This window comes from Loxodonta africana, chromosome 3 (assembly GCF_030014295.1).
Source record: "Loxodonta africana isolate mLoxAfr1 chromosome 3, mLoxAfr1.hap2, whole genome shotgun sequence".
Classification (NCBI taxonomy): domain Eukaryota; kingdom Metazoa; phylum Chordata; class Mammalia; order Proboscidea; family Elephantidae; genus Loxodonta; species Loxodonta africana.
The window spans coordinates 178,370,612-178,397,012 of NC_087344.1; the positions used below are offsets into that span (position 1 = coordinate 178,370,612).

Here is a 26,401-nt window from a genome sequence, read left to right on the forward strand (position 1 = left end):
AAAGCTATATGTTTCTTCTAGGAAATAATCATGAAAGATGTTCAGTTATTGAAATCAGTTAAAAGGAAAGAGAGTAATTTAGTATATTATTATTTGATCTTTCTCCAGGGAAATAAATGTGCACTTCTATGGCTCCTAAAAAAATACTGTTTTTTGGTGAACTGCTAGGTTTGTCAACTTCAGAGACAACCCACTGAAACTGGCAGTAACACTTCCTCCCAGTGAAGGCATAGATGAAGAAGAACGAGAACTATTTGGCCTTCAGTTTATGCACGCATACATACAGGAGTCACGGAGAAGAGCAGGTATGAGATTTGTATATAACACATGACATAGATTAAATATTCTTTTTGGTGAGGAAAGTGTGTATAATTAACATCTTCCTATTAATTCCTTCATGGATTTCTTTCCATCTTGCCAAATTCTGGTCTTGTGATCAATGCCATAGGACGGAAAAAGTAAAATTCAAATCAGTTCACAGTTCTGATAAGAGGTTGGAGAGAGATGTGGTAAAATTTAGTCTTTCAAGTGGAGTCAGGAAACAAATTCCTCGGCCAGCTCCTTGAGGAACAACCAAGAAATGAATAAAGGTGTGATTCTTCAAGCTTCACTACCTCATTCTAACAGTCTGTCACATGTCAGTTTACTCTAATGAACACTAACTTTCCAGCCATTTCCTCTTTTTCTACAATCCACAAACAGCAAAAAAAAAAAAAAAAGTCTATCAGCAGCTAAAATGTGAGATTTTGATATGTAGATTTCAACCATATAACCTCTGATAATTTAGAATTAACTTTTTTAAAAAATAAGGAAAGGCTTTAAATGAAACAAAGATTAGGAGATAAAGACATAGAGCACAATTTTCTGTTAATAAAACAATGAAACAATATTGTTGTTAGGTGCCATCGAGTCAGTTTTGACTCACAGGGACCCTATGTACAACAGAACGAAATATTGCTTGGTCCTGCGCTGTCCTCACAATCTTTGGTATGTTTCAGCCCATTGTTGCAGCCACTGTGTCACTCCATCTCATTGAGGTCTTCCTCTTTTTCACTGACCCCCTACTTTACCCAGCATGATATCCTTCTCCAGGGACTGGTTCCTCCTGATAACATGTCCAAAGTATGTAAAAAGCAGTCTATCTTTGCTTCTAAAAAGCATTCTGGCTGTTACTTCTTCCAAGACAGGTTTGTTCGTTCTTCTGGCAGTTCATGGAATATTCAATATTCTTCACTAACACCGTAATTCAAAGGCATTCATTCCCCTAAGGTCTTCTTTATTCATTGTACAGCTTTGCATGCACATGAGGCGACTGAAAATATCACGGGTTGGGTCAGGCACATCTTAATCCTTAGTGACATCTTTGCTTTTTAACATTTTAAAGAGGATTTTTGCAGCTGATTTGCCCAGTGCAATGCATCTTTTGATTTCTCGACTGCTGCTTCTATGGGTGTTGATTGTGGATCCAAGTAAAATGAAATCCTTCATAACTTCAATCTTTGCTTATCATGATCTTGCTTATTGGTCCAGTGAAACAATTGTAATAAAAATCACGGTTTTATAATTCACAAAAATTGAATTTTTAACTTAAAAGGTATACTTTAGTTTAATTCTATGTAACAAAGTTACCATTTTCTTTGCAGAATGGGTATAATCTGAGCACACAACAGTTTTTCAGCTAAAGGAAAAAACTTTTTTTAGCAAATTCATGATGTTTAAGAAATGTTTAGATTTACTGTAGCAAGGTCATAGAAGCAATAGAATGGAGGACAGGTTGGAGGAAGACGAGTTATAGTAGCTTGGGGCCTAGTATTGGAAAGCAGAGGATAAATATACGAGGAGGTGGAACTGATGACTGAAGACAAGGGAGGAGTCCAGGATTAACCTGGATGGTAGTGCCAAGATGGGGAAATGGTTCTGTGGGCAGCATCAGGTGGTAGAAGAGGAAGATTAGCTCCAGTTCCTGGTAAATATGGTGCTCCTCTGGGACATGTAGAGATGAAGTGAATCTAAAGATCAAGATGGGGTTTGCTGAGCCTACAAATTTAGCAGGCTCAGAAATGTATACCCATATAGTCACCTTCTCATGATATATACAAGGAAATAAACAATCTATCTAATTCTATTTTATTCCCAATTATTATGCCAAAACAATAATCTTGACCTAATGCTGGCATGTTGAAGACAAACTTATCTTCCTAAGTATTTGGTATCCTTGTCAGAGATTTAACATTAGGGTAAATGGGCTACAGGATCCTATCGATATAACTCTTGTGTGTGGATATGTTTTATGAAACATAATTGAGATTGTATCTTTTGTAGAATATCTTTTATTTTTGGGTACAAACTGTTAAGTGATGCAAAACAAATTGTATGATACAAATCAATATTGCCCGATACAATATAGTCAGGTTAATGACTGAATAATGTATTTCCATTTACATTCTTTTGTCTGGGGGCCTTGAGTAACTAACTTAAAAATAATCAAACTAACCTACTTTAATAATACTTGACATAAAACTAATAGAAAAAACAACTTAAACCAAGAGATAATAAAATTAAAGCCTACGTATTGCTATTAAAATAATACATGAATTACTACTCCTAGTAACAGTTAACATTTACTGAGTTATTAGTCTGTGCTTGGAATTGTTCTAAGCATTTAACATGTGCTAACCAAAAGTTGGCGGTTGGAACCCACCAGCTGCTCCATGGGAGAGAGATGTGGCAGTCTGCTCCGTAAAGATTACAGCCTTGGAAACCGTATGGGGCAGTTCTCTGTCCTATAGAGTCGCTGTGAGTTGGAACTGACTCAACAGCAACAGGTTTGGTTTTTGGTATCTCATTTGGTGCTGGCAAAAACCTTGTGAGGTAGGTTTATCATCTCCATTTTATGAGGAGAAAATTGAGGCACAGAGATTAAGTAGCTTGCCCAAGGTTACACAGCTGGGAGATGGTAGGGTTGGGATTTGAACCTTGGCAGTCTGACAAGACATATGAGATTAAACTAAATAAGAAAGGTCAGGAATTTAAAATGGGCTAGGCTTTTAATTTATAATTCATGGAATCATAGATCTATAGGATACAGTTATCCAAGAATATTATAATCCCTAAAATTAGTAATTCTGGGTCCTTGCCTTGGCAAGTACAGCAACAATTAAGTAAAGATAAATTTTACAAATAAACAGAAACAAATCAAAGATAAGATGTGGAAAAGAATAACAGCTGAACAAGATGTTTGGGTTTAATATTTGCTTCTGTATAACCACCACCCATGAAATTAAATAAAGCTTAAATGTGAGAAAATTTTTGGTTTCATTATCTATTTTATTCCCAATTATTTTGCCAAATAGAGAACATACTTATATTTGTACTTGTATGTGTACTGTATTTTTAGGCAAATAATGCATGTCTTCTACATCTGTTTGTCAACTGCTCCCTCCCCCTGCATGAGTGCTGCTATACTAATTTTACATGTAAAAAAAAATTAGCATAGTGCGCTTATGAAAATACCTCACCAGGGGAGGAAGAAGTTGGCAAACAAACACAGAAGGTGTGAGTTATTTGTGTAAAAATACGAAAAACACGGCCTGTTAAGAGATTTGAGATATCTAATTATATTCAGAAGTTATTTGCAAATTTAAAATTTGTGAATTATGCTCATAAGTAATTTGGTTTTTTGGATGTTCTAACCAGACAATTACCCAACTAAAAATGCAGTGAAATAGCTTTTTCCCCCCTTAAAAATACCCCTTCAGTTGTTATTTGCCATGGACAAATTCTGACAATACGTAAGTACGGGTATGGCTCTGGAAACCTGAAGGTGACTTCACTGACTGTGAATATCTTTGAATTTGTTGCCATTTAAAAAAAAATCACAATTCATTCTTTCCATCTGCATTGGAAGGAAAAAAATCCATACATATGCCAAATTCTCAGATTGGCCCTTGTTAACGAACTGATACTTGATCATTATCTAAATTTGAGAAACCAAAATATTAAATAAAACTAAAGGAAAATAAATTTCCAAAATTAGTGCAAATAGAAAGTTAATATGATAGCTACATGTTGATATGTTATGTGTGTTTCAGATAACCAAGTCAACCGTTGACAACTTTGCTGGTCTCTAAAAATACTGACGGACAGTACAATGCAAGACGCCCTGCTGAAGAGGACTACTTTGGGAAATTGGTGAATTCTCTAATGTTTGGACTTCTGAAATCAAAAACAAAGCTATTACCAAAGTTTCATGAGGCCACAGCATTTTTCAAAGTTAATATTATCTGCTATTTAAATTATTTTCATGAATATAAAAAAATACAATTTAAAATGTTATTTTCTTGGCAGAAAACAGATGTTCAAAATTTCTTTTCCACTAAGCAACGGTTTCTGGTGATGAAGAGCGATTGGGTACAGCTGTTAACAGCACATTTTCCAAAGACACCAGAGGGTCTGTATAGTACTGTAAAGCAGGACTGAATCCCTTCTGCTGTAAATACTGCATTCGGCCGTGGTCAATCAGTAATTTACAAAGATGCCCTATTTTCTTCCTTTCTCCAACAGTAAGAAACCTAAATCAGACAAACACACATAAAACAATTTTAAAATTTTACAAGCACTTATAAACAATCATTTTAGTCACTTCTATTTGTAGAGAGGAAACCCTGGTGGTATAGCAGTTAAGAGCTACTGCTGCTAACCAAAAGGTTGGCAGTTTGAATCTACCAGGTACTCCCTGAAAACTCTGTGGGGCAGTTCTACTCTGTCCTATAGGGTCGCTATGAGCCAGAAGCGACTTGATGGCGACGGGTTTGGCTTTGGTATTTCCAGAAAAGCAGTTAAATAACGCACCATATACTAGGCAGCATAGTGGTTAAGTGCTACGGTTGCCAACCATAAGGTTGGCAGTTCGAATCCACCAGACACTCCTTGGAAACCTTACGGGGCAGTTCTACTCTGTCCTATAGGGTTGCTATGAGTCAGAATTAACTCGATGGCAATGAGTTTGGTTTTGGTTTTATACTAGGTACTATATCCAATGCTTACCCACAAAAAAATCCAGGGCCGTCGAGTCGATTCCGACTCATAGCGACCCTATAGGACAGAGCAGAACTGGCCCCATAGAGTTTCCAAGGAGTGCCTGGCGGATTTATACATTTTATCTATGACCACATTAAAAAAAATATGTAAGTTAACTTATTCTAAAATTAGATTATAAAATATATTTTCATGAATAAATGTTTATAATACTCATCTACAAAGAAAGTACAGCAATAATCAAGTGTCTCTCCTTTAAGTTGTGCATTACAAGGTAATCACTTACCCAGGTAAACTATCAGCACTATCATCTGCCATTCTGTATCCGTTGTCACCATGCACTTCACTCTCATTATTCTGATTATCTTTTCTCTTTGTGGTAACGTTTGAGGCTTCCGAAGATGTTCTCCGCATCCCACAAGTCGCCCAACTACTCATTCGCTGGAAATAGTGGAATTCCACTGCTCCAAGGCCTAGAGCCCTGAAATATTCTTTGCCCACATAATGTCTCCAATCACACCTGTGGTGACAACAGAGTGCAATAACAATGCCGGCCACAGGGGTCCACTTCTCTGGGACATTTTTTTCATTTCCTTCCTTGGCCAAAGTGTTAATTTCTGTTTCTGTTTTATCATTCTTTATGCGTTTGGCTAAAGGTTCTTCACTCCTTTCCTCACAACTGGCAGCATAGGTTTCAACCAAACATCGTAATGCAAGATCTGCAAACACAATTATGTGGCCCCCCAAACCACATCATCTTTAAAAATAAATATTTTTTACACTTATTAAGCACTATGGTTTTAAAAACCCAATAATAAAAACAACAGAAACCTACTTAGCTTTATATCTGTAGAAATTCTTTCATGAATTATCAACTTTGTTCCTATTTGCTCTTTTTCTCATTATCTTCTCACTTTCTCTAATGATTTATGCTGCAGAAAGCCCATTTCCCAATGAAACTGCCTGAAGATCTACAATTGGGAAAAATTTAAACTGGCTCTCTCTTCTCTGACCCTAGCTGAGGAAATGACTTGCATAGGACAAAATTTACCTATATTTACATTTCAGGAAGTTTTGAGCTTAAGAAACTTAAAGAAGTGAAAAAGAAAGGCAGCTTTGCTTAGGTTGATGTCAGTCCTTAAGATGTTCACAGCAAACAGTGAAGAGCTGGGCAGCTAAGAAGAGGTCAGGATGGGGAACGTAGGCTTCACTGCAAGGTCTTACTATATTTAGACAGGTATTCAACAAATAGCTACTGTCTTTCATGTGCAAAGAACTAAGGATGCCATGATAATTAATACACATAAACTTGTAGGTGGATGTACCCCATATTAAAATATTTTGGTGTGTTTTAAATCTAAGCAAATGGATGTTTGAGGACTATAGCTATTTCCCACTGACAACTGTTATATTGTTGGCAATACTGGAGAGAACCCAAATATATCCTTCTGTAAAACATATTTTCTGTTTGATTAGATTGTCACCCTGTTTAATCAAAGGTATATGTATCTTCAAATTTTACTACCCTAAGCTGTCACAAGTGAATATTAAATGATCTTATACTCACTAATATATTTAATTCAATATATGAATTCAAGTCAGGACACATTACTGGGAACTCACTATATAGAGAAAACAATAGCTAACCTATTATTTTATAAACTTATCTTCCGACAAAATACATTCAGCCACTATTTTGTTTATCTTTGACTTAAATGATTTTCAGAAATGTGAACAACCAGAAAAATGATTAAAAGAATGAAGTTATTTTAGGATCAGAAGAAGCTATAGTAATATATTTCGACCCATCATTTATAAACGACTTCAGTGATAAAGCCACATACTTAGTAAGGGACAATGAAATACAGCAAATTTTGGCCAAGATTATTCAATCATTCAAACATTTACCAAGCACCATGTTAGCACAGGCCCTATGCTAAAAAAAAAATTCAGTGTTTTGGGAAAATTATATATATAAACAAATAATTACAATAAGGTAAAGATATACAGAGGGCAATATGATAAATACTAAGCACACGTATCTAAATATTTAAGGAGGCTCCTTGAAAGTGGTAACAACTGACCTAAAGCGTAAGTAGAAACTGAGCAATTTTTTGTTTGGGTATGTGGGAGGAATTCCAGGTAGAGTAGAAACAGTATGGTATGTAGGGAAAAAGGAGCCCTGGTGGCCCAGTGGTTAAGCACTTAGCTGCTAACCAAAAATCTGGTGGTTCGAACCCACTAGCTATTCTGCAGAAGAAAGATGTGGCACTATGCTTCCACGAAGATTACAACCTTGGAAACCCTATGGGGCAGTTCTACTCTGTCCTATAGGTCACTATGAATCAGAATTGATTGTACTGCAACTGGTTTATAGGGAAAGTACCCAGGGTTTAACTAACGTTGCTGAACCATAAAGGCAGGCAGTGGCAAAGGGGAAGCCAGAAGCCAGGTTATTGAGACCAATACATTACACAGCTTGGACTTTATCCTGCAGGTGACTGGGAGTTACTGAAGAGTTTTAAGAAGGGGAAAGACATATTCAGTGTGTAGCATATGGATCTGAAATTAATATTTAAAGAAGAGGTTGCAGTAGAAGTCCATGAAGGAAACAGGGAATGAATGGCATACATATAGAGAAAGAATGAGGAAGAAGAGTGTCACAAAAAGGAAGGAGGAAATACAATTCCAATGAAAGTAAGCAACTATAACAGGGATGTTTAGTAAAATAATAGAATAATAGAGTAAGGAAGTGGAAATTCAGGGTTTCCCTACGCCACTAGAGTTTCCAAGGAAATTCAGATAGTGTGAATAAATGGGAAAAATGTGTAGGATGTGAGAAATGGACCTGGTCAACGTAGATTACACTTTTGAAAAACTTGGATTAGATGGGTAGGAGAGGTATTAGATGGCAGCTAAAGAAAACTAAGATCAAAGGAGTGTGCTTTCCCCTACCCCCCCACCCCTCAGGATAGAATTGGCTTACTTCAGAAAACTTTTATGATGCTCAAAGGATGTAAGGTACATGAATGCACTCTAAAAACTATGAAGGACAATACAAATATACAGTACTCAAAGCCACTTCCACCCAACTTAAATAATGTTTTATGGAGGCTACAAGTTTCCCATATGGATGATTATGATAGCAGGAGGCAGCAAGAAAAGCTAATAATAGTTAACATTCATTGAGCACTAATATATGCCAATATTATACAATCTAGAAAATTACATATATATATATTAGCCCCAAAGCTCAGAAAGGTTAAGTAATTTGCCAAGATTACACACTGTAGATGAAACTGGACTATCTGATTCCAAAGCCCATGTTCTTTCCATTTCGACATGCTAAATCTGATGGATACGTGTGCTAAAACAAGACAACTTAGCTTTTCTTGCCTAACATTTCTTTTTGTCCTTGTAAACATCCCAGAATCTTGATACACAAAAAATTATCTAGTGGAAAAGAGTTTAGAGTCCTCCTCAAGCAACTCCTCTAAAAAGACAGTAGCTTCTGTGATGGAATCACACATGTTCCATAAACGATTCATTTCCTTTTTTGGATGAAACATAACTCAGAGAATGTTAAAGTCCTATACGACACAGGATTTACCCATAAAACTCTTAAATCATCCTTCAAAATAAGTAAGTAGGAAAGCTCTTATTTGAGATTAACAGGGCCATGGAGCCCTGGTGGCACAGTGGTTAAAATGCTTGGCTGCAAACTGAAAGGTCTGTGGTTTGGAACCACTGGTGGCTCCTCAGCAGGAAGATGTGCCAGACTGCGTCCACACAGATTTATAGCCTTGGAAACTACGGGGCAGTTCTGCTCTGTCCTACAGGGTCACTGTGAGTCGGAATCCACTCGACAGCAGTGAGCTTAGAGCAACTATTAGTGAGTTGTGAACATAAGTGATCTGTATCATTCAAAAGAGGCTATTTAAATGGGTGGGGCCATGTTAAGCTAAAAATTAATGTGTTAGTCTAGACATTATTAGTCTGTTACATACCTGTTGCCACACCACACAGATGCTTTCCAATTCCTACCACAGGTAGTTTTTCTTCTATTAGCAAAGGAATCTTGTCTGAAATAAAGGGAAAAGAGAATTTAGTTCCTTATGAGATAATGTAGATGATGTGGCCTTCCAAAAGAAAGAAATAATTAGAATCTCTAGGTTTTAGAGCTGAAAGAGACACAAACAAAAAAATCCTCACTTTACGGCTTAGGAATAACAGGTTCAAAGATGCAGTGACTTGCTCAGTAACACGGCTGGCTACTGACAGAGCCAGAATTAGGCAAAGCTTCTTGACTCTTAAGCCAATGCTTTTGTCTACACCATGTTAAGTATTAATCCTTTGATAAAAGGACTCAAAACTTTCCCTACTAGAAGATTTATTTTACGTGAATACTATAGTCAATTCATAATACACGTATACCAGTATTCAATATTATAATTAAAACTGTAAGTAAGGCTTTTAAAATATCTTGATGATCAAGGATAAGTTATCATCTTAGCTTTGCAAACTGTTCTGAAAATAATAGTCCTAACAGTTCTGTAAGAGTAAAGAAATAGTATTTCAACAAGATAATATAGTACCCATTGCAATTGAGTTGATTCGTACTCATAGCAACCCTATAGGACAGGGCAGAGCTGCCCGAATAGGGTTTCAAAGGCTGTAATCTTTATGGATGCAGATTGTCACACCTTTCTCCTGTGAACCAGCTGGTGGGTTTGAACCACTGACCTTTCATTTAGCAGCTGAGCAGTTAACCACTGTGCCACTAAATTCATTGTTGTCGAGCTGATTCTGACTTATAGTGATCCTATAGGACACAGCAGAACTGCCCCATAAGGTTTACGAGGCAGTAATCTTTATGAGAGCAGACTTTCTCCCATGAAACGGCTGGTGGGTTCAAACCACCAACCTTTCGGTTTGCAGCTGAGCGCTTTAACCACTGCACCATTAGGGCTTGATAATGTAGTAAAATGTACTATATCACAATCGTGGCTTTCATCTTTTTCTCCTATCCATTTTCCTTCTTCGAAGATTCTGAAATAAAAAGCATGCTTCCCTCTACAAACTCTACTACAGCATCTAGGCCAAAGGAAGTGCTGAGAAAATATTCCAACTCTTCTGGTGTCTTGCTTTGAGATGGAAATTACATACTATAAGCAATTGGTGCCAATGGAAATCTCATACACTGCTGTTGGGAGTGTAAAATGGTATAACCACTATGGAAAATGACATGGTACCGCCTTAAAAAGCCAGAAACAGAAACACCATATGACCCAGCAATCCCACTCCTAGGAATGTATCTTAAAGAAATAAGAGCCGTCACATGAATAGACATATGTGCACCCATGTCCACTGCAGCATTGGTCACAATAGAAAAAGATGGAAACAACCTAATGCCCATCAACAGATGAATGGATAAACAAAGTATGGTACGTACACACAATGGAATACTATACAATGATAAAGAACGATTATGAATCTGCAAAACATCTCACAACATGGATGCATCTGGAGGATGTTATGCTAAGTGAAATAAATCAATCACGAAAGGACAAATATTGTATGAGACCATCACTATAAAAACCCAAGAAAAGGTTTACATAGAAAAAAAAAATCTTTGATGGTTATGAGAGATGGAAGTGGTGAGGGAAAATCACTAAGTACACAGTAGGCAAGTGTTAACTTTGGTGAAAGGAAAGACAACACACAATACTTGGGACGTCAACACAACTTGACCAAGGCAAAGTCATAGAAGCTTCGTAGACATGTCTAAATACCTTTCAGGACCAAGTTACTGTGGCTGAAGGCTGGGGCAAATGGTTTCCGGAGATATCTAGGTCAACTGGCGTAACATAGGTTATAAAGAAAATGTTTTACATCCTACTTTGGTGAGTAGTGTCTGGGGTCTTAAAAAACTTTCAAGTGGCCATCTAAGATACATCTATTGGTCCTATCACATTTGGAGAAAAGGGGAATGAAGAAAACTAAAGATACAAAAAAAATATTAGTCCAAAAGACTAATGGACCACATGGACCACAGGATCTACCAGCCTGAGCCCAGAAGAACTAGGTGGTTGCCAGCTACCGCTACTGACCACTCTAACAGGGATCACAATAGAGGGTACTGACACAGCAAGAGAAAAATGTAGAACAAAATTCAAATTCACAAAGACCAGACATACTGATCTGACAGAGACTGGAGGAACCCCCAGACTATGACCCCCAGACACCCTGCTAACTCAGAACTTAAGCTATTCCTGAAGTCGTTCAGCCAAAGATCAGACAGGCCTATAAAACAATAACACATGTGAGGAACGTGCTTCTTAGTTCAATCAAGTATAGGAGACCAAGTGGGCAACACCTGCCAAAAGCAAAGACAAGAAAGCAGGAAAGAATAGGAAAACCGGAGGAAAGGACATGGAGAATCCTGGGTGGAAAGGGTAAGGGAGAGAATGCTGACACATTGTGGGGATTGCAACCAATGTCACAAAGTAATTTGTGTACAAAACTTTGAACGAGAAACTAATTTGCACTGTAAATTTTCACCTAAAACACAATTAAAAAATAAAAATTATGCCAAGCAGAACAGTTTGCCTTTGTTTACAGAGGCTTAAATTACAGTGCTTGAAGAAACTTACCACCAATTAGTGTAGAGAGAAAGTACGTCTAAGAAAGCCTTTCTGTGTTTATGCTTGACACATCAACTCATCTCCTTGTCCTATTTCTTTGTGCTTGGACAACAGGGCAGATGATCATCTGGGCAAATATGGCATACTGAACGCAAACATCTAGTTTGTTCCCTCCTAAAACTCCACTAAGATAAGAGTTAAAGGATTTGTTAAAAGGCATAAACTCTACAAGGTCTGAAAGAGGAGGAAAGGAGACAGAAGTAGGGAAGGCTAAGAACCAACTCAGTTTAATCTGCGAAGCTCCAGAAGGCTGTACGACTTTGGGCATCAGGTACCTTGGAAGTGGAGCTGGAGTGGCTGTAACAGAGCACTGGTGGAAATGTGTTTAAGGAGTAGTCAGATCCCCATCTCATAGCCCTTCTCACTTGGTGGAAGACTAGCGATTAATTCTCTGGAGAGGGGAAAACAGGGGGTCTCTGGACTGAGGGACAATAGCAATTTAGAAATGAAGTGTGGTAAAACAGAAGGATTAAGTGAGTGTGTGTATACCTCAGCTCTTGTACCCCACTAGGTAGTTAGACCTTTACCCTCTAGACAAGCGACTTGAAGTCTTCTCTGAGGAATCTGACCGGTCCAGGAAGAAAGATCAAACCTTAAGCAGATCATTCCAGGCTGAAGCTCAGAGGCTACAACCCCACCTATATACTTGATCTGTTAACTATGAACAGACCATCAAGGAGTACCGGATGTTTCAAGACAGCCTCTAACTTGAAAGAGTCAGACCAAACAAATGGAAATGAACAACTTTGTGAAAAAAGAGATTATAAAGGTAAAATAATTACCAAAGAATGAATGCAAAGGAATTTCCTGGAAAGCTGAGAGGACTGGAATCTCGAAACCAGGTTTTCTCATCCTGGGCGTTACTGACATTTTGGGACCGATAATTCTTTCGTGTGGGGTACTGTCCTGGATCTTAAAGAATGTTTAGCAGGATCCCTGGCCTCTCTACCCACTACATGTCAGCAGCACCCCCAATGTTGTAACAACTAAAAATGTCTTAGACATTGCCACGTGTCCACTGGGAGGTAAATAAAACTGCTCCTGATTGAGAATTGCTGCTATAAATTAAAGGGTCCACCAAGTACCCAGCACAACAGATAAAAATAGAACCACGCCAAGGCATATCACTGTGAAATTTCAGAACATCAAAACAAGGAAAAGAGCTGATAAACTTCTAGAAAGAAAAAGGCTGATCATGTACAAGAGATCAGGATTCAGGCTGGATTCAGAGCAACACTAGTGCAGTAGCACTTCCACAGTTCCAGAGATAAATGATTTTAAACCTAGAAATCGAAATACTCAACCAAATTAAGTGTAAGGATAAAATAAATGATATGTTCAGACCATGCAAGGTCTCAAATTTATTTATTTTTAGTATTTTGTGTTTTCAGTGAAGGTTTACATAGCCACTTAGGTTCCCATTCAACAATTTCTATACAAATTGTTCAGTGACATTGGCTATATTCTTCAAAATGCACGAACATTCTTAGTTATTTCTGTTCTGGTTGTTCCATTAACCAAGTTTCCCTGCCCTCCTACATTCTCATCATTTTAAAGTAATTATTGACCATTTGGTCTCATACAGGTTATTTTTTAAAGGAGCACAGTACTTATGGATGGTATTTACTGTTTTGTAAGCCCATCTGTTATTTACCTACAAAGTGACCTCAGGGGTTAGTTTCAGCTCAAGGTATAAAGAGTATCTCAGAGCAATAGTCTCAGGGAGTCTTCCAAACTCAATCGGTCCACTAAGTTTTTTTTTTTAAGGAATTTGATGTTCTGTTCCACATTTTTCTCCCATTCTATCAGGGTTCATCAATCATAGCCCTGATTAGAATGGTCAGTAGTGGTAGCTAGGCACCATCTACTTCTTCTGGACTCAGGGTAGACGAGGCCATGGTTGATAAAAGCTATCTGTCTTGTAGACGAGTTTCTTGAGTCTTTGGTTTCCTTCTTTCTCTTTTGCTCCAGATGAGTCGAGACCAAAAGTTGTATCTTATGTACCTGCTCACAAGCTCTTAAGACCTCAGACACTATTCATCAAACTAGGATGCAGAATATAGCTTCATGAATTATATTATGCCAGCTGACTAAGCTGTCCCACGAGACTATGGCCCTAATCCTTCAAACCCAGAAAACCAATTCCACAAGGTATTTGATTATGTTTAAGAAGTATCCGTAACTGTTCCCCCGTGTTTTAGTACATATTTGAATATATGTGCATACAGTCATGTACATGCATATGCATACACCTACATATACACACATATACGCTCACATATACAAACCGATATACATGTACGTGCCTACATACATAGATACATATCTGCACATATTTTTTTGGTGGTTGTTGCTGTTGTTTCAAAATTATACATGCTGTGGCAATTACCAACAGGTCCTTTTTTCTTTTGTATATTTTAAGTGACATCGTTTACCTTCTTCAAGCTGTGTACACTTCACCCTCACTCCGTGGTACCCTCAAATTTATCTTTAATTTATGGTTTCTCAGGAAACTATAAGAGGTGCTCTGCCCAAGAGAATAAATCAATACTGAAAGATGGGGGATAAGATGTGGAAAAAGAAATTCCAGTCCAAGAGAGTAAAAGGAATCCCCAGGAGGAGACTGAAGAGAGTTTTAAGGATGACATCTGTGTACTAGGAACAGAGGGCATTCAGTCCAGAGTGGAACAGGTTTGCAGGGTCCAGAAAATAATCTGTCAGGAAGACAAAACTGACTGAATACCTGATGCAAGTGAATGTCTTGAAAGGAGATCTAGAGAATTGGATAGTTAATGATAAATACAGAAAAAGAAAAAAAAAAAAAAACTAGCCAAAAATATAAATTAGTGATAATAAAAAACTGTACAAGAAAAATTATAATTTAGTAAATAATCCAGACGTGAAAAATGAGAAAACTTAGCTTACAAAATTATGATTTAACTTCATTAGGAAGACGAGGAATGGGAAGTATATGCATATGGGAAAGGGACAGGAGGAGGGAAAAAAATCCAATCTTCATCTACCATAGTGTGAAGTCAACAGATAAGCTCTAAAAAACAAGAAGTCAGAATCGACGCAAGCCTGTTCTTTAGAGACTTTAGTTAAGTATAAAAATTTACCTAAAAGAGTTGAATGTTGTTTTCTCTGAAGAGAGAAAGGCAGGGAGGGACACAGCTGATGCTGCTTTTGTAATAAACTTTGTAAAACCACATACATGTAGTTTTTGACTCTTTTAACTACATATATGTATAGCTTCAATAAAAACCAAAAAAAGGAAAAATGAGGATTCTGCAGTGAACTTATTTTAAACAGACACTTCCTATTCTTTCTCTTCTCCTAAACGATTAATAGTAAATACCAACCCTGCAACCCAGAAAGAAAATCTTGTAAGTAAAGGCCACCTTTTACTCATTTCAAAACCTTTAATCACTTTCAGTATATTACTATATAAGTCTTTTATTCTAAAAATCAAGAAAAAATTGAAGCATGAAAGAAAAGTCAGCAGATTACAGATTCACATTCTTATTAGTAGCTATAGGCCCTGGTAGGTCACTGTTCTTTAGCACATGACAGATTTTCCAAAATTAATGTAAATTCTAAGGACACTACTGAAGTATGTTTCAGATCTTTGCTCAATCCTTCCTTTATTAATCTTACTCTCTTCCCATGTTTAAAAATATGGGATAGGGGCACATGGTGGGCAGAGAAGAGTCAATGAAAACTATTAAAAAAATATGGTAGGCTAATTTTCAGTATGGTTAGTAAGAATTCAACATATAGCATAAAAACTTGTTTAGAGTTTCTGACATAAGGAAAGTAATATATTCAATTAGTAAATACAGCTATTTTTATTTATATATATATGTATATGCTGGGTTGCATTAAAGCGCTGGATTAAACCTAGAGAGTAGAAGGGGCTGCAGGGATATGTTTGTATTATTTTCATTAAAAACACATACAGAAAATGTATATAAAAGGCACTAAAGAATATGATTGAGGTGTGTGTGTGTGTGTGTGTATGGAATATGAGTTCCACAGGGACAATTATTTTCTTTGGAATAATTTAGAATTCTAGGAAGCGTCTCCTACGCCTTAGACTAGGCAGAAAACTACCTCGTTTTCTTTAATGGTTTAAGTAAAGTCATGTTAATTTTAGGCAGAAAGCTATTTTATGGTATGAACAGACTCAATAATCAATCTAAACTGGACAAAGAAGCAATATAAGGACTTTTAATTTCAAAATATCAAATATTTAAACTCTTCCCTAATATTACACTTCATTTCCGGTTGATAGTGAAAAAGAATTTTTTTAGGTTTTAACCCGAATTCAATTTACCTTTATGTAAATGTTACATATAACATTCTAGATTAACAATAGATTAATTTGTTTTCCGAGGAACAGTTCTGCATTAGATTTCTAAGCAAGCCTAGGGGCTTGAAACTTCTATGATTTATGGTAGAGTCTGGAGAAAGACTCATTTAAAAACCTGTGATATGCAGATGACACCACCTTGCTTGCTGAAAGCAAAGAGGACTTGAAGTACTTACTGAGGAAGATCAAAGACTACAGCCTTCAGTATGGATTACACCTCAACATAAAGAAAACAAAAATCTTCACAACTGGACCAATAAGCAACATCATGATAAACAGGTAAAATACTAAATACTAAAGTTGTCAAGAATTTCATTTTACTTGGATCCACAACTGCCGTGGAAGTCGCAGTCAAGAACTCAAACAACATCAGGCAAATCTACTGTAAAAGACCTCTTTAAAGTGCTAAAATGCAAAGATGTCAGGTGCGCCTGAACCAAGCTATGGTACTTTCAATCCCCGCATATGCATGTGAAAGCTGGACGATCAATAAGGAAGACCAAAGGAGAACTGATGCCTTTGAACTATGATGACGGTGAAGAATACTGAATATACTATGTACTGCCAAAAAAACAAATAAATCTGTCTTGCAAGAAGTACAGCCAGAATGCTCCTTAGAAGGACAGTGAGACTTCGTCTTATGTACTCTGGACATGTTGTCAAGAGGGACCAGTCCCTGGAGAATAACATCATGTTTGGTAAAGCAGAGGGTCACTGAAAAGGAGGAAGACTCTCAATGACATGGTCTGACACAGTGGCTACAATGGGCTCAAACACAGCAATGATTGTGAGGATGGCGCAGAAGCAGGCAGCGTTCTGTTCTGTTGTATACAGGGTTGTTATGAGTTGGAACTCCCTCAACGGCACCTAACAACAACAACCGGAAGTTATGCAACTTACTCAAACACAAGTGTTGAATATCAATTTGAAGTCTTTCAAACACTGCATTTTTCTTTCTGTGTTTACCATCTACCTATAAAAATAGAGAACATTATTACAACAATGGCATTTTATGCTAAGAGCTTTAAGAGATCAAAGATTTCCATGTTTTCAAAATTCACAGCAAATAAAAAAAATTTATCTCATTTTTAGTATTAAAAAATAGAATGATAAATAAAAAACTTAGAATTATATATTCTTTGGTGAGAACTCCAAAATAATATCACGCATTTTTATAAGGCTTGAAAATTTTCGTAACAATTTATGTACACATGTATACATTATTTCATTTAATTCTAAAGTCTCCTAACTCAGTGACGAAGGAACTGGGGTTCACTGATATTAAGGGACTTAGCCTATGGTTACCTGCCAGTTCCTTTTTCTTTGTCAGGCCCTAGTATATCATTTTTGGCTCTCTCCATTTCTTACTCTCCCTGAAAGATCACAGCCATGCCAATCTATCCCCATGTGTCTGTGACTTGTAAATCTACTTTTGTGGTCCAGACTTTCTGAGGAACATCAGACTCATATCAACCAAAGAAGTCTACTTGAATGCTAAACTTGGCACATCCAGAAGGAACCAATTATTTCTCCCTCCAAACATGTTCCTCCTCCTTTTATATCCCCTCTTTTGGGGAAGGGCACCACTGAGTTACTCAAGCCATAAACATCACCTGAAACTACCTCCTCTCTCTCACACTCAATGACTAATAAATCAGCAAGCCTTGCGGCTTCCAACATTTCTCATATGATTTCGCTCCTCTCTATCCTGCTGCCTTAGCTCTAGCTCATTTCATACTTGGGTAACTAGATAATAATGACCCTATGATTAATCCCACTACGTAAAAGTGTCTGACCCCTGTGATACAGCTTAATGGTCTTACTAGAATAAACTTTTAAAAACCCCTTTTCACTTGACCAACTCTTATGTGTCTTTTCAATCTCCTGTAGCTGTCACTTCTAACCCATTGTAGGCTGAAGTGGGTGCTCTGTCTTTGTGCTCCCAAAGCATCTGGTCCTTGCCAAAAAACCAAACCCATTGCTGTTGGGTCGATTCTGCCTCATAGCAACTCTACAGGACAGCACAGAACTGCCCCAAAGGGTTTTCACGGCTGTAATCTTTATGGATGCAGGTTGCTGCATCTTTCTCCTGTGGAGCGGCTGGTGGGTTTGAACTGCCGACCTTTCAGTTAGCAGCTGAGCACTTTAACCAGTGTGCCACCAAGGTTTCTTATCTGGTCCTTACCACTGTCATAACACACTTAGCATACTGAACCAGAACACTTATAGGTCTGTCCTACCAGATGTAAACTCCTCGAAGGTAGGAACTAAATCCTGGTTCCACTGTATTCCCAAACCAAACCAAACCAAACTCATTGCTGTTGAGTCAATTCTGACTCACAGTGACCCTATAGGACAGAGTAGAACTGCCCCACAGGGTTTCCAAGGAGTGGCTGGTGGATTTGAATTGCTGACCTTTTGGTTGGTAGCTGAGCTCTTTACCACTGCACCACCAGGCCTCCACAGTATCCCTAGCACCTAGTAAATAAACAAAAACAAAAAAACAAACCCATTGCCGTCGAGTTGATTCCAACTCACAGCGACCCTGTAGGACAGAACTGTCCCACCGAGTTTCCAAGGATCAGCTGGCGGATTCAAACTGCTGACCTTCTGGTTAGCATCCGAGCTCTTAACCACTGCACCAGCACCTAGTAAAGTCTAACTGCTTCCTCAGCATTAAATGTAAGACCTTCACTAGTTTAGCCTTCCTCTCCAGCCTCATTATTGCTGAACTCCACTTCATACCACATGCTCCCACCACAGAAATGTTTCCATTGTTTCAGGCATTTGGTTACACTGTATTTGCTTCTCAAACCCTTTGATCTAGGAAACACTATCTTGCCTTTCAAGGTTAAGCTCATGCATCACATTTTCTGTGCAGTCATTCTCTAGTCCTTCCCTCCAACAAAACTTGTCAATCACTCCTTTGAATCTACACTGTATTCTATGCAGACCTTTTTCACATTGCCTTTAAAAGTTTACTACAATCATTTGTCTGTCTCTCCTTTCTAAAAATAAGTAATGGAGCAGGAACCTTGTCTTAATTGACTTTATTTTATATACCCAATATCTACCATGATGCCTGGCACTACACTCAATAAAGTCTTGACTGAATGAATGGTTATTCAGTGGCAGAGGTAGGATTAGAACCTAAGACTTTTAACTCTTGGCCTGGCTCTTTTCACATATTTTCCTGCCTCTGTAAATTTTAAGAACTGAGATTAATGGACTATAAAATTTAGATTAAAAATTCACCTTCAGTTTAAATTATCAGTTAGGAATAGTAAAAAGCCACAATCAAATACACAAAAAAGGAAAGTCATTTTCTTCTGTTTTAAGAGACAGATTCCTGTACATAATTTTAACAATAAGAAAAATACGGAGTGTACTAGTATACTGCAATGTTTTTACTTACCTTGAATCTTGTGGTCACCTTTTCTACTAGGAGGAAGTGAACTTTTTCAGCATCTTTTAAGGCAATATCAACCCAGTGAGATAATTTTCCCCTTCCTGCTCCAAATTCAACAAAGCATCTTCTTGGACCAAGTAACTTTAATTTTTCAATGTTACCTAAAATAGAAGCCTGGAAACGTCACGAGATTATTTTATAAACTACGGCAAACACAATGGGCTCGAATGGGAAAATAGCAAGCTAATTTATACATCCGTTGAGGTGGCATGTTCATATTGAGAATTTCCTTCTGGTTTAAAATTTTTTCTGTCTTTTAAAACACTTAGTGCTTGTTCTAGCAGTACTCAGAAACATATCCATACCAAAAACATACACATATTTTTTGAAATGGAAAAATTCTGTACCTTGAAAGATAAACAAGATCTTATTAATAGCTATTAGGAAGAATAGAAATTTAACTTTTTACAAACGAACAAAAGGCCATTTAGTAGAGTTACTGTGGCCTAAACATACCTGCTGTTTCAGGTGCTTGGTTGCAGAATCACCGTTTCTGGGGTCATTAAGGGCATCATGCAGTACTGGATGGGACATAATTTGATCTTTAAGGGTAGAGTTCAAACCTGTGCCAAATACAAGCACAGCATCTTAAGCAGTCAAGCATGAAACCACAGGACTCTGACCAATAGAAACCTCTTTTAAATTATCAACTCATATACCATCTAACAGCTCTGAAATAATTTATTTTGCAACTTTTGACAGACTTACCTGCACTTGCTTTTCTCAGTTTCTTAATTAAGTTTTCCAACTGCTCTTCAGATAGAAAAGAAACTGGCACCTATATACAAAAATAAAACTAAAAAATATTGCCAAAAAATGCATTTCTTTTAAACTTCTTTACAGAAGTTTTATCTATGAATACTTAATATATAAACATATCTGTATGCCTGTGTTTGTACTTGTATATACGGATGTCAGTATATATATACGTACCTATGTATGTCTGTGCGTGTATCTGTGTTGTGTGTGTGTGTGTGTGTGTGTGTGTATCTATCAAAGCTACCAAGCTCCCCAAGAATATATTCCATACAGCAGCTCTTCTTTCTGCCATGGCAACTGCTCAACTGCTACAATTCTACTCTGTCTCTGCCATGGTACTTCAATTCCCCTAACCTCCTCAGGGTCAAGAGCAACTCCAGGCTCCAGAGGATTCAAGAATCAAATAAGGACTCCCAGCTATGCAGTAGCTTTGTTATGGAAAATGAGCTAGTCTGAGAATCAACCATCATCAATGACACTGATTCCACAAGAAAATATATTGTAAATTCAAAACAACTGACTTATTCAAACAAAAATTAGAATACAGCTTATTCACAATATGGAAATAGCCCATAAATATCTCCTAAAATGAAATATTAAGTCGATGTACTTACTAATTGTTCAGGTATTTCTGTTTCATCTTTTAAGCCTGCATTAATATCTTGAATAAAGAAGTCCTTAGCAAAAACAAAACCATAACAATACTGTTAATAATCTGAAGAGCTCACAAAAATTAAGCTAAAAACCTGATCCTTCCCTTCTTCCCATTCTCTGTATCCCGCATCTTCTGCCTTTCTCTCATTCATTTATTAAAAAATTATTAAACACCAACTATGGTCTCTGGCTTGCTTTAGGTGTTGGGGATTTAGCACAGCAGAGAAGAGAACAGACAAAAATCTCCCTGTTCACGGATCTTATATACTAGTGAGATAGTTATATGAATACGTATTTAAATTTTTTTTTATAGTCTAAGGAAACTCATTTAGTAATGTTTATTAAAGTTTTTATTTGTCTACAACGTAGACTGAGGACCCTGCCAATCTTTCTTTAGGGTGTTAAAGCAAAAATGACAATGTATGAAGTATACATGGCTATTTATCAGACAAGCAGTATGACTAGGAAGAAAAAAAAAGGGATAAAATATAGATATTACAATGGTATAAGCATGATTTCTTCTCTTTTTAAATACTAAAAACTGAAAAAGAGAAACTTTCTATGAAACTATATTGTTTAAGTTAACATAATGAGATCTTTCTAGTCCATCTTCAGAGGGTTAGAGAATGTGTAGGATGTAGCTTAGCACTGACTGTAGTGCTTTCTGCAGTAATGTAGATGTTAACTAGCTGCCCTAGCCAACACGGTACCTGCTAGCCTTGAAATATGACTGTGTGACTGAGAAACAGAATTGTAAAATTTAATTTTAATTATTTTTAAATAGTCACATGTGGCAAGTGGCTACCATACAGGCAGTACAGATTTAGATGAATAAAACAGTACTATTTCTAAAAATTCTGTTTCAAAAGTGAAAACAACTCCTGGGGATGTTATATAAACTGCTAGAACTTTGTAAATAGAGGCAAAAAGGTAACACCCCAATTGTGCCTGTGTTGCTACCTCTATCTGGATACTAATGGGAATTGGTGAATGAATGGAAAGGGTGAGAACTGCAAGCAGTGCAATGTTTTGTTGGGTGACTGGCAAAACTGTAACAGAGAATTAGCTATACCTATTATAATTTAACTTGCTCTTAGTTTAAAATAGTTACAAAGAGCACTCCCGATAACCTATGTTGTGGATTAGATTCTTAAATATATAAGCTATTTATATCGGAGAAATTTATTAATAAGTTACTTTCATTTTGTATACAAATTTTTTAAAAAGTGATGAACGTATTTACAAAGTAAGGCATAACAGTGATAAGATTTCACCTAGGCTCTAAGTTTCATATTATACACACCGTACCAGAAAATGACTGCTGTACACTCCCCGCCCCCCAGTGCATCTTCTCACCACTTTCCTCCTTTTCTTTCCAGTGTCCTGACATTGAAATGAAATACAACTACCTTTCCCTCCTCTTTCATTTAGTCTATTATCATGTCTCACCTGAATTTCAGCAACAGCCCCCTAACTAGTCTTCCTGATTCCAAGCTATCCTCCCACACTAGAGTAAGAGAAAGTTTTTCAAGAATTTGAGCATTCCTTAGCTCAAAATCCTTCAGGGCTTCCCCATATTTTTCAGAATAAGGTTCAGATTCCTTAAAAGCATCATGTGGTTTCTTACCTCCATGCTTTTGCACATGTTCTTTCTGCTAGAAGGATTTTCTTCTTTTTCCTTGACTCAACAAGACTCAGCCCAAGTGTTATTTCCTCTGGGAAGCCTTTCTTGATCCCTAAGATTTAATTTTAGCTTTGATGCAAGTATGTGCTCTGATCACGTGTGCTTACTTCTTTCATTGATTTTATTAAACAAGATCCCTAATTTATTTGTAAGTTTAACAGTCTCAAATAAGCTCCCTAAAGCCAGGGATCATATTTTATGGAAATAATATTTACTAGGCACTAAGTATTTCTGAATAAATAAAATGTGAACTTGCTATCTGAATAACATTCATACATGTTGAATACACTTCTACTTTTTGAATTAAGACCGTAAGTGGATTTACAGTCTGACACGTTATATACACTCAAATGTATTTTACGAAATCAAGCCTTCTGAGGGAAGAGCCTTGTTAGATACTCATATTTGTAACCTATTAATATATAAATGTTATACACGCATATTTTACCATTCAATTTTACTGATTAAAGACTTACAGGTTTTGGCTTCTCTCTTGAGTTACACTTTTTCAAATGTTTTGCTAGTTGATCTTCATATACTGTGCTAAATTTAAAAAGAAAATTATTTAAAGTGAAATTTGTGACAATTACTATTTCCAATACAGAAAAATGCTTATGTGAACCATACTTACTGTTTTGGATCTAAAGGACACAGGATTCTTTTTCGAGCATTTTCTTCCTAATAAATTAAAAGGAATATATTTACTTAAAATAAAAAATTAAGTTTATCGCTTATAGATATTAGATATAACTTTAGTGTAATCATAAGGTTCAAAAAAAAATTACGTAATACCAAAACAAGGTAAGAAAACCTTAAAAAAATATAAGGAAAAATGGGTAGAATCAGGTCAAAATGTTTAACAACAAACTCCAAAGTAACTGGTTTATTTATATAAGAACAAGTATTCTTTTGGACAAAGGTATATAGCTTCAAATAAGTTATAAAAAGAATGCCAACATATGGAATTTTGAATCTAAGGTAGCATCAATTGTAACATTCACCATTATTTTATGTACCTCCAAGAAAGATAATGCTCCCACTTTAACTTATGACAAATCATTGGTTTAAACATGCATCTTGATTTCAAAGATGTTAGAATAAAAATTTTAGAAATTATGAAATATGTTATTTTAATTATTTGCCACGTTGCCATAGTCCACTGGTTTTGTAACTTTTCACTATAGCAAGGTTGTATCCTATGTGTTTCTAACTTACAAGTATTTAACTATCTGCAATGGGGAGAAAAAAGAAAATGAATAGGTCTGGCAATTCTGCCCAACATTCCATATGGATCTGTATGTAATATGATACCGTAAGAGTTAAGACCACAGACCAGCTAGGTTGCCTAGGTATGAATCCTAGCTCTGTTACCAGCTCTGGGATCTTAGTCAAATTTATAGCCTCATTTGAAAGAGGAGAATAATAATATGTCTTACCTCCTAAGGTTTGTGACAACCAAGTGAGTTAAAATTTAAAAAAATGATTAGCACAGTGTTGGCCATATGTAAATGCTGCGTTCACTGTTATCTTTTTTCAGTTTATTTTAGTCTGATGTTCCTCTCAGTACAGCCATGAAACTATGTATACTGATTTTCAGAGAAAAGTTAAATGATTTTTCAATAATTTTTTTAAAACAGTGCTACTTCTTCTTGCTGACTTTAAAACCTAACCTCCATGTAAGAAAAAACCTTTATTGTAGTCCTCAAAGTCTAGCTATATGATTTAATAAAACAGTACTACTTCCATTTATTATTTGGGGTTAGAAACACGATTTTTCAACCTTGACATTTTGGGCTGGAAATTCTTTTTTTGTGGTGGCTGTCTTGTACATTTTGGGATGTTTACCAGCATCCTTGGCCTCTGTTTATTAGGTGACAGTAACGTGACCCAATTATGACAACCAAAATGTCTTCAGACATTGCCAATTGCCCTTGGGAAGCAAAATCACCCCCAGCTGAGAACAAATGGGTTAAAATGAGTACAAGTGGTACCATCACAGGCATTTGTGATACCTTTTTTAAAAAAGACTGAAACACAATATCCAACTGCAACATAAATTACTGATTCAGTAGGATGGCCATGATTCAAAAGCAAATCACATTCATAAAAAGTTTTCAGTCGGTGTTTTGCAGGTTTTATTCAAGGTACTAAAAACAATATGATGTCATTCCTCTCTAGGAATACCAATCAGCTCGTAATGATCTATTCACATTTTACTAATGCCGCCATCTGCAATCACCTTCCAGATGTCTGGGTAAGGTGAAGTCTAAGGCCTTGTAACAGAGCAGAAATAAAATTCATCTTATTCTTTAACCAAAAGATGTTTGCTGGTCCCTTCAAAAACCAGGCAGTACCAACTGTAGGTGTACTTATAAGAGTTCCCATGATTAAGTTACAGGTCTCACACATTTCAAAGAAAGAATGCCCTTGCTTCAGTATGCTTCATTCCAGGCAAATATCAGTTAAACCATATAGAAAGTAGGTCTATGGCTATGAACAATGGCAGATGAAAGGGCTCAGGGGACTGATCTGTACTGGATATTCCCTAGACCAATAAACCTTCTGATTAACAAAGAAAAAGAACGTAATATTGGACATTCAGAAGACAGATGCCGGCCTATTTGGTTTATTCTTTCTAATCCTCTTAGTCAGACATGCTTTTTCCATAGCTTCCTGCTCCTCTCATTCTTAGATTTATGTACTGCGTTTTATATGCTTACGTATATATACATACATCTAAGAAGATATACATATATGCAAATATATATTGACATTACAATTATATATATGTATAGCTGTTTCATCGAACACCATTGCACACCTTCTGTTCTCAATTTTAAAAGGAATCAATTCTTATTATTTTCCTTAATCTATCCTCCCCCTTCCCAACAAGTAGTTTTATGTTGCTTTCTAAAGATTGGAGATCTAAAGAAAAAAAGTTTTTAAAGCTCCTCTCAACCGCATTCACAAGAAATGGAATTAGAAAAGAATTAGCGAAACCTTGGGATCGTCAATCCCAGACTTTCACAGCTGCCACGTCCCAGTAGGGACGGTGGGCGGGGTGTAAGAAGCAGTGGTTTGAAGTAAAACTAAAATCTGGCATTATCACGAGACAGGATCAAGATAATGGGTCGCTGCTACGCGTAATGCTTATCACTAGGTCTCATCATCATTTCCCAGGAAGGGCAAATGATGATCCAGGGAACCTAGATAATCCAGGGAACGGCGAAAATCTTTCCGGGACAGGAGGGGCCGCGCCCCAGCACCCCAGACCGGGAAACTAATTTCCGACTCTCAGGAGGGTAGGGCGACAACCAGACCTCAGCGTCCGTCTCCGCGACTCCAGCGTGTTCACCACAGAACCGTTTCCCTGCTGCCACCACCATTCTGCAGAACCGCTTCTTCTTTTCCACGTAGTAACCGCATCTACCCTCAGCTGGAAAACCAGTCACTTGCGGCGTCGGCGCAAAAGCCTCCATAACTCAGGACCCGCTTCCGGCGTCGAGCGCTTGAAGATGAGAAGAAAAGTTGTCAGCTTCCTTCGGGTCCCCTTCCCTTAACAAACATGGCTGCCTCGCGTCCCGTCGTACAGGTTAATTTCCGGAACCGCCACAACCGTCTTCTCGCCATCCTTCGCAAAACCGGAAGAAACTGACGGTGGCTGGCGAAGTCCAAACTTTCTCCGTCTTCCTCCCCTTTTCTCTCTCCCCGCCTCCTCTGCG

At 37.1% G+C, this 26,401-nt stretch overlaps 2 protein-coding genes across 6 annotated transcripts in view; one reads left to right on the forward strand and one right to left on the reverse strand.

Annotated features, from left to right (window-relative positions):
• Positions 1 to 4,201, forward strand: part of LRRC39 (leucine rich repeat containing 39) — a 33,869-nt gene extending 29,668 nt beyond the window's left edge. The window contains exons 8-9 of the mRNA XM_023547414.2: positions 169 to 305; positions 4,092 to 4,201. Of these exons, the coding sequence (XP_023403182.2) occupies positions 169 to 305; positions 4,092 to 4,111 (157 nt within the window). The 3' untranslated portion in view covers positions 4,112 to 4,201. The remainder of the gene's footprint in view (positions 1 to 168; positions 306 to 4,091) is intronic.
• A 157-nt stretch (positions 4,202 to 4,358) lies between these two features.
• TRMT13 (tRNA methyltransferase 13 homolog) lies at positions 4,359 to 26,158 on the reverse strand. Of its 5 annotated transcripts, XM_003409369.4 has the most exons (11): positions 26,000 to 26,158; positions 23,311 to 23,357; positions 23,156 to 23,222; positions 20,956 to 21,018; positions 20,291 to 20,360; positions 20,039 to 20,145; positions 19,529 to 19,696; positions 17,014 to 17,086; positions 9,045 to 9,119; positions 5,324 to 5,756; positions 4,359 to 4,571 (listed from the first exon to the last, which is right to left on the reverse strand). In XM_003409369.4, exons 1-11 carry the CDS (start codon positions 26,156 to 26,158, stop codon positions 4,376 to 4,378), a joined length of 1,458 nt encoding a protein of 485 aa, XP_003409417.1. In that variant the 3' UTR covers positions 4,359 to 4,375. The 5 variants fall into 5 exon arrangements, with proteins under 5 accessions (XP_003409417.1, XP_010587805.1, XP_023403180.1 ...); XM_010589503.3 differs by lacking the exon at positions 20,956 to 21,018; XM_064282495.1 differs by lacking the exon at positions 5,324 to 5,756 and having other exon boundaries at positions 4,460 to 4,571.
• Positions 26,159 to 26,401: the final 243 nt, after the last annotated feature.

Excerpts from the sequence above, each read along its gene's own strand:
- TRMT13 (XM_003409369.4), bottom strand. The coding sequence starts at position 26,158 with ATGGAGGCTTTTGCGCCGACGCCGCAAGTGACTGGTTTTCCAGCTGAG. Across the intron at positions 23,358-25,999 it reads TCGCGGAGACGGACGCTGAG|GAAGAAAATGCTCGAAAAAG; the intron begins GTCTGGTTGTCG and ends TTAATTTATTAG. Across the intron at positions 20,146-20,290 it reads ACTGAGAAAAGCAAGTGCAG|GTTTGAACTCTACCCTTAAA; the intron begins GTAAGTCTGTCA and ends TATTTGGCACAG.